The sequence below is a fragment of the Myxocyprinus asiaticus genome, chromosome 8 (genome assembly GCF_019703515.2).
Source record: "Myxocyprinus asiaticus isolate MX2 ecotype Aquarium Trade chromosome 8, UBuf_Myxa_2, whole genome shotgun sequence".
NCBI classification, from domain to species: domain Eukaryota; kingdom Metazoa; phylum Chordata; class Actinopteri; order Cypriniformes; family Catostomidae; genus Myxocyprinus; species Myxocyprinus asiaticus.
In genome coordinates, this window is record NC_059351.1 from 1,043,356 (window position 1) to 1,052,582 (window position 9,227).

General features: G+C 36.9%; 1 protein-coding gene across 1 annotated transcript; it reads left to right on the top strand.

The window, feature by feature from the left end:
• The first annotated feature begins 5,214 nt into the window (after positions 1-5,214).
• On the top strand, positions 5,215-8,848 carry ints12 (integrator complex subunit 12). Its single transcript, XM_051705047.1, has 6 exons — positions 5,215-5,569; positions 5,644-5,811; positions 5,916-6,100; positions 7,070-7,229; positions 7,918-8,076; positions 8,190-8,848. Exons 1-6 carry the CDS (start codon positions 5,435-5,437, stop codon positions 8,796-8,798), a joined length of 1,416 nt encoding a protein of 471 aa, XP_051561007.1. The 5' UTR covers positions 5,215-5,434; the 3' UTR covers positions 8,799-8,848.
• Positions 8,849-9,227: the final 379 nt, after the last annotated feature.

Below are 9,227 nucleotides of genomic sequence, written 5' to 3' on the forward strand. Positions count from 1 at the left end.
ATTTATGTACAGCATAACATCTGTTAGAATGGACAGAAATGAAGGATTTAAACACAGGAGTCACTTATCTCTTTTGGGGATTTGATCAGAAAGATTATAAAATTATTCATTTAATTTACCCAGTGAGACAAGTAGTCTCAAGATTTTTTAGAGACACGGAGACTACATGTGTTTTTTGTAACTTAGAGGAAGAATCCATAAAACATTCTTTGAATGTGTGTTTACCCAACATTTTTGGATTGATATTGAATATTTAATACTTAAACACACAAAATTAAAGATTCGGCTAACTGGTAAAGATTTCTTATTTAAGAATAAGAGTTTGGAACAAAATTTGGTGATAAATCTGTTAATTATATATGGAAAATACCATATACACAAACAAAAATGGGCAAACAATAAACCTAACATCATACCATTTAAAACTGAACTGATGCATTATATTGAGACTCTAAAAGATACAAGAAATAAAAAGGCAAAACGAATGTATAGAATACTTGAAACCTTTTCTTTTGCTCATTCATTTTAAGTTATCCCCTGGTTTTATTTGGTTAATTATTATTATTTGTTATTGTTTTTCTTTCCTTATAATTTTACTCTTTGCTGCTACTATAATTGTATCAGTGACTTCATTGTGATCATTTGTATGTATATTTTGTTGTAAGTGTTCTTAACAAAAAAAAACAAAAAAAAACAACTACGTCATTATTGCTTTTGCAGTTAAATTAGCATTATTAGTTTGCCATGGTTGAGTAAAAACTGATGTAGATCTCACTAACATATTCACCGAAGACATTACCGGACAACGTCCCTGTGTTACATTTATTAGTGTCCGACTCATGTGGTGTTTAAATAGGCCGAGACGTACGCGCGCGCGTTTTGGTATTAAGAAAAATAAATGGATAGACAACTGATAAAGTACGCATAATCCCATATATATATATATATATATATATATATATATATATATATATATATATATATATATATATATATATATAAATATATACACACACACATATATTTCTCGTGGAGGTGCTGTGTTTTGAAACAGCGCGGTTTGATTTAATTGGGACACATGACGTCAGCGACAATTGTTCCGGCGCTTGACGAGACCTTCACGGAGCTACATTCAAATCTAAAGACGTTGGAGACACTTAATAAAAAGTATAATACTTTAAATGTATAGATTCAAAGGATTGTATCATACACCAGTAATATAAATTCACCCAAGAAATCTAAAATAATTTTTAAATCCCCTTATCCAGTAATCAGAAACAGGAGTGATTGGCTTCCATCTAACAGCGCTGACTAAAGGAACAGCTATCACGTGATCAAATACATTCAAGTTTATTAAACATTAATTACATTAAAAGGAAATTCAAATCTGAATAAATAGTCAAGCAAGGCACAAAGTAAACTTCAACATCAGTATCACAATACCAAATATTTCCAATAATAAAAATGAACAAAACAAATGGTCAAATTTGCGAGCTTGTTTACGTTTTGTACATCTTAAATGGAAAACGGCTACAAATGAAATCTTTAAAACGTAAAGGTTTTTTTCTTCATGCACGTACTACAGTTGTTTTTATGAATGTAAAAAAAAAAAAAAAAAAAAAAAATTTAACTAATGAAAAATTCTACTTCTCATCCAACAACACTCCAAATACTGATATCAAGAAAATGGACAGTGTTTTGCGAAAGTAATCACCCCCTTGGGGTTTTTCCTGTTTTGTTGCATTACAACCTGGAATTAAAATTGACTTTTAGGGGGTTTGTACCATTTGATTTACACAACACAGACCACCACCTTTTGTGTGCATTTTGGTGGGCGGCCTTCTCTTGTCAGGTTTGTAGTGGTGCCATATTGTTTCCATTTTGGTATAATGGATTTAATGGTGCTCCGTGGGATGTTCAAAGTTTGGAATATTTTTTCATAACCCAACCCTGATCTATACTTCTCCACAACTTTGTCTCTGACCTGTTTGGAGAGCTCCTTGGTCTTCATGTTTCTTTTTTCTTTTTTTTTTTTCTTCTTTTTTTTCCCCTCTTTTTACAATATAAATATACTGAAGTATATAAAAAAGGAAACAATAACAAAAAAGAAGTGAATAACTGAACAGAAAAAAGCCAGGGATGAAAGAAAACGAAACATAAAAGTGTCATAAGAAAATGTAAATAAATATATTGTAAAGCTCGCAAATACTCATAGTTTTTAATGCTTTCTTATTGAAAGAGTCTCTAATATTGTTAATGTACCATAAAGTTGGGCTTTACGCTGATAAATTTAGATTTATGGATATGAAATTTGGCTATAATTATGATAAGATTAACCAAATGAAAAAACTGTTCATCTTCTTTTGGATAGTCAATAAAGCCAAATAGTTCATTTTCCCATAATATTGAAAATGTTCTTGAATATGGAATATTCTCAATAATCCATTTCTGCACATGTTGCCATAGTGAAACTGGATAATTGCAATGCCAAAATAAATGTAAAGAAGTTTTATGATAAACATTACAAAGAACACAATTTGTATTAATGTCTTTTTTTTAACTTTTGTAAGTCTTCATGTTTCTTGCTTAGTGGTGTTGCAAACTCAGGAGACTCTCAGAACAGGTGTATTTATACTGACATCATGTGACAGATCATGTGACACTTTGATTGCACACAGGTGGACCTTAATCAACTAATTATGTGACTTCTGAAGTTAATGGGTTGGACCAGATCTTAGTAGGGGTTTCATAGCATAGGGGGTGAATACATATGCACTCTGAATTTTTGGGTTTCAGTTTTTTATTTTTGTTTTCATTTTCATTCCACTTCAACAATTTGGACTATTTTGTTAGGTCCATTGCATAAAATCCAAATAAAAATCCATTTTAATTCCAGGTAAGGAAAAACACCAAGGGGGGTGAATACTTTCTCAAGGCATTATAGGTAGGGATTGGGTTTTGGTTTCCAGCCAATAAAACATATCTTCCTAGAAAGTGCATACAGAAAAAGAAAAGATGATCTGTTGTCTCTACATCAACTTGACAAAAATGCAAATGTTTTGGTTGAAATTAAATCGAATTCTTAAAAAACATAAATATTTTAAAATGAGTTTCCTTTGTTTTAGGGGCCAATGGAAAGCTAATATAATGGAATGGTCTGGACATTAAACTTAAATAATAACGATACTGGGGAACTTTTATTGCCATTGAAAATGATAAATAAATAAATAAAATAGAAGATGCATAGCAGCTGACCAATAAAATGGTCTGATTCAGCAAACACGCGAAGGGGGATATCAGCCCATCGAAAACAGATGTTCTGGAAAGACTTTCCTTAGATCAAGGTGTAATTGGGGCTTTGATGTTTGTCAGGACAGGGGTGGGGAGCAGACAGAATGGCTTTAAAAACAATATATATATAACAATGATAAGATCTGTATTAGATTATGGACAGGATTCAAGCACAGGCATTAAGAACTTGCTGTGGAGCATTTGCATCAACACTAGTTTCATCACTACAGGTAGAAGTAGGTGAAATGTCTCTATATATTAGAAGACAGCAACTGATGGCAGTGTATTGGACAAACCTTAAAAGTCAGGATTCGTCGCATGCAACGCTGAAGATATTAGAGACATGTTGGGAAAGGGGGATGAATAAGTATAATAGTTTTGAAGGGATGATAAATGAAATGGGTCTAAATACATACAAGTATGCACCAAGAGTGATACTGCCACCAATTCCTTTGTGGATTCTTCCACAACCAGCAGTGGATCTTACATTATTGGTAGCCAGACAAAAAGAGGTTAAAGATGAAAAGGAAGTAACAAGAGTAAAGGAGTATATTTGGCTAGGTGTGTTTTATTGGTGTGCTTCTTCCTCCTCTGAACTGTGCTGGGAGTAAAGCCAGAGGAGATGGCTGAACTTTCGGATCTGATATAGTCAGGGAGGGGGAGAGTTTGAGAAGATTTGAGTTTCTGATCCAAGCTGTCAGCTGGTGGCGGTAATGCACTATTAAGTGCGATCTACCAATAAACAGAAGAAGACGTATAGCAGCTGACCAATAAGGCACGACGTCCTTGCCGCTAAGACCCGCCCACTTTAATACCCTGGTTGTCATACTTCCGGTTATTATATTTCTACCGGCTAGTAGTCAGATCATTACAATCAGTAAAAACTCACGGTATACGTTATTAGCGTTAACAGCATTGATTTTGATGCATTATTATTTTTTGTGCAGTGTCAGATTAAAAAACTAAACTCACACTCAGGACCTTAGAGGACAAAAATGTCCGTGTCAAAAAACTGCCATAATAATATTATATATATTATTTTCCACTTTCACTGAGTTAATTTTTTTAACCAGCATCAGTCCTGATCATAACTACCAAATATTAATTCATTTTCAGGATTTTAACCCTTTAAATGCCAGTTTGTTTTCATAATTCCGCTGTTGTTTTTTCACACACACACACACACACACACACACACACACACACACACACACACACACACACACACACACACACACATTTCTCAATACACACATACAAAACACACTCTGACATCCATACCAACACACACACACAATTTTAGCTGCATCATTTATTCAATTGGCCTGCAGTGCTCTATTATACAGCAAACAGAAAATAGGAAAAAAGCATGTATTTGCTCCATAGGATAAACATGAGAAAATGGCGCCATCTGGTGGAAAATATAAAAAATTTAAATTTTGAAGCCAGGGCTCCGGAATAAAAGCAAGATATCATAGAATTCATGATTTTATGCTTTAATGGCACTGGGATCAAATATTGCAGTTTTAATGGGTTTCAATGGGGACATTTTTGTCCTGAAGGTCCTGAGTGTAACTATTTTGTGTATTATAGATGTATTATAGGAACTGAGTTTGAAATATCAAAATTCCTCCAAAAATACACACCTTTGGCAAAATGTATGTCGTTAGCATTAACACAGCCAAAATGATCGAAAAAAACAAAAAAGAACAAATAAAAAAATAAATAAAAAATAAAATAAATGTGCCGAAGGTCGCACAAGGGTTAAACTTAAATAATAACAATACTGGGGAACTTTTATTGCAATTGAAAATGATAAATAAATAAATCAACGAATAAATAAATAAAATAGAAGACGTATAGCAGCGGACCAATAAGGCACAACGTTCTTGCCGCTAAGACCCGCCCATTTTAGTACCCGGTTACTTCCGGTTATTATATTTCTGTCGGCGAGTAGTCAGACCATTACAATCAGTAAAAACTCACAGTATACGTTATTATCAGTGTTAAGAGTGAAATTGTGATCGATTTTCCTCTGTGTTACTGAACTAGCTTAGAAAAAGAAGACATTGTGCGAAACGGAAAGCAGGTGTTACTCGTGTATGTAACACATTTATTTGATCATAATTGTAGCTGCTAATCGATGGCTGGAACAGTAAGTTTCGAACTGGACCCCATGTTTCTGAAAGGACTGGGGTATCTTCACTCCAAGAGCAAAGACTCTGCAGAGAAACTCAAGGCCCTGTTGGATGAGTCTTTATCCAGGACATCACTGAAGGTGATCAAGTCAGACATGTTTTATATGTGCATAACTGCTTTGAATGTGTAACTCTTTCATGTGTGATTCATTAGGAACCTGAAATTAACAAAGTGTCATTACCAAAAATGACCAAACAAGACTCCAAGTCCACCTCCAGTTCATCATCATCATCATCATCATCATCCAGCAGCAGCAGCAGCAATAAACCAAATATCTCAGAGAAGACCAAGAAAGAGGGTGAAAAAAGATCCTTGGAAAAGGTGCATATTACGTTGAGTGTATTTATTATTTATTATTATTGTAAGCATGACATAACTGAAAAAGCTCAACCTAAACCACTAAGAAAGTGTCACATGATCTGCAGGTTAGGGTTGAGTCTGGGGATGGAGTGGAGCCACCTAAAAAACCTCGTGTTGATAAGCAGGACAGCCATCCATCTCCAGTTGCTTTTCAAACCAAGGATATTCCCATGCCAGACTTCACGGACAACGATGAAACCAACGCTGATGACTTTGCCATGGAAATGGGCCTTGCTTGTGTGGTTTGTCGGTGAGTGATGATGTGGTAATGTGTAGCAGCTGAAACTGAGGGCTTGTACCCCAGATAGCGCACGTACATCTCCCACACGTCAATTTGATGCGCGTGTTTACATCTGGAAGACGAATTTTTACGTCTGCAATACGTCTATAAGGCGTATGTCAATAAGTATGTCTCGGATGTCAATAAGACATTCAGCAGATGTCTTTGTTTATAATGTAGATTGTTTTTAAATCTGATCTTTTTAAGACATTCAGCAGATGTTAATTAGAATGCAGTGCTTTCCAGATGAAATGCTCTTTAACAGACATCTCTGAGATGTACAAGTGCTATCTGGGACCATTGTGTCCTTGATCAAGGCATTTAAACCCAGGTTTTCTCCAGGGGGATTCAACCTGTTAAGAAGTTTATCTTTTTTGGGGGTCTGGGTAGCTCAGTGAGTAAAGACGCTGACTACCACACCTGGAGTCACAAGTTCGAATCATTGCGTGCTGAGTGACTAGGTCTCCTAAGCAACCAAATTGGCCCGGTTGCTAGGGAGGGTAGAGTCACATGGGGTAACCTCCTCGTGGTCACTATAATGTGGTTCTCGCTCTCAGTGGGGCACGTGGTGAGTTGTGCGTGGATGCCGCGGAGAATAGCGTGAAGCCTCCACACGTGCTATGTCTCCGTGGTAACGTGCTCAACAAGCCACGTGATAAGATGCGCGGATTGACGGTCTCAGACGCGGAGGCAACTGAGATTCGTCCTCCGCCACCCGGATTGAGGCGAATCACTACGCCACCATGAGGACTTAGAGCGCATTGGGAATTGGGCATTCCAAATTGGGGAGAAAGAGGGAAGTTTATCGTTTTGGATAAAAGCCCACTTTTGTTCCTTAGTATGTTTTATAAACTTTATTTGAACAGTATTTGTCTCATGTCACTGTTCTTGCAATGCGTTGAATCCATCAAGAATCCATGTTTCCCTCTTTCTTCTCAGACAAATGACTGTGACGTCCGGCAATCAACTAGTGGAGTGTCAAGAATGTCATAATCTGTATCATCAAGAGTGTCACAAACCTCAGGTTACTGACAAGGATGTCAACGACCCGCGACTGGTGTGGTACTGTGCTCGATGCACCAGGCAAATGAAGCGAATGGTGAGAAATTTACGACCATAAATTAGATGTGTAAAACTTAAAGGAATATTCTGGTTCAATACAAGTGAAGCTCAATTGACAGCATTTGTAACATGATGTTGATTGCCCAAAAAGTTGTTTCGACTCATCCCACCTTTTCTTTAAAAAAAGCAAAAATGTGTGTTCCAGTGAGACACTTACAATGGAAGTCAATGGGGTTAATCTGTAAACATTAAAATACTCACTGTTTCAAAAGTATAGACACAAGATATAAACAATATGTGTGTTAACATGATTTTACTGTGATAAAATCACTTACTAAACTTGACTATATTTTACAACTTTGTTGCCATGACGACATAACGGCGTAAACCTGAAAACTCACAAAGGTAAAAACGCTGTTTTAAACAACTTTACAGCTCAAATAATACATGAGTTTTAACAGAAGAATTAATGTAAGTGCTTTTATGAAAGTATAAGCTTTTAAACCCTCCAAAAATTGGCCCCATTGACTTCCATTGTAAGTGCCTCACTGGAACGTCCTTTAAAGAAAAGGAGGGATTAGTCAAAATATTTTTTTGTGTTAATTAATGTTACGCCACAAATGCTTTCGAAAGAGCTTAACTTGTATTAAACAAGGACTATTCCTTTTAGTAAATTGATATGATTGTAGCAACGCTCATTGTGTGTGGATGTTTCAATGTCTCAGGCCCAGAAGACCCAGAAACCTCCACAGAAACCAGCTCCTCCTTTAGCAGCAGCAGCAGCAGCACCTACGATGAAAGATCCGCTAGTAAAGAAGGCTGAGCTTAAACCCAAACCTGAAACGACAGGTTCATTCCAAGCCTTCAAGAGAACAGAGTTGAAGGTAAGTGTATTCTCAACAGTAGAGAGACTTCAGGCTACTGCGTGAAAAGCACTGCTCAGATCAATAAGATCAGCACACCCATGTGCTCATGATGTTCTCGTATTTCTGTCTAGACGTCTGCAGCATCCGTAAACTCCTCCAGCACTAGCTCGTCATTGCCCCCAGGCAGTGGCCTTACAGGATGGGCCGCATTTACCAAGACCTCAAATGTAGGACCTTCCACTACCAAGTTAAGCACCAGTCAGCCAGGTGGTAGTAAATCTACCCCACCTCCTTCAGGCTCCAAACCTGTGGGACTCTCTGCACTGGCTAGTGTTAAACCAAGTTTGGCCACCAAACCATCAGGAGGCAGCAGTGGCGGAAATGGAAATGGAAACAACGGCTCCGGCATGGTGCCCACGAAACCACCCCCTCAACTCGCACATGGCAAGCAGGTGTTAAGCCGCTCAACAAGTGGAGACAGCCTGGGGAAAATGACTGTGACTGGATCTTTATCACCAGGGGCAACACCCGCCAGCAGCCTAGGAGGCAACGGTGGGTCAGGAAGCAATGGAGGGGGCAATGGGGGCAACAGTGGTAGCAGTAGTAGCAACAATAATAACAATGGGGCAAAAGCCTCAGCTGATGGCAAGATACCCACTTCCCAGGAGTCTCAGCTCAATGCAATGAAACGCCTGCAGATGGTGAAGAAAAAAGCAGCACAGAAGAAACTGAAGAAATGAAACCAGGCTGTTGTGTTAAAAAGCAACTCAAATCCTGTATTTCAAATCATATACTTGAATTTGAGTGTTACTGGTTTGGTTTGAAGATGTGCCACATGACTTAAAACAAGCTGCTCTGTTTTAATGATGCGTTTAATAAATAACGTCTTTTTTAGAAATATGAACTTGTGCTGTTTGCTAATACTTGGAGGAATGTGGAAATGCTTCCAAACTTGTGCACAAACAAATGGACGAAACTCATTTTCAATATTTTAATTTATTTTAATAGGCTTTTATATATTAATATTTCTATATACAATAGTTTGATTCCTATCTGCATTCACAAAATACATTTTCTCTGATTAACAACAAGGTCACAATAACAATTATTATAATTCATCAAGCAAACACTGTTGGTAGCATAATATGTAGTGCAAAAGTAATTTGTGC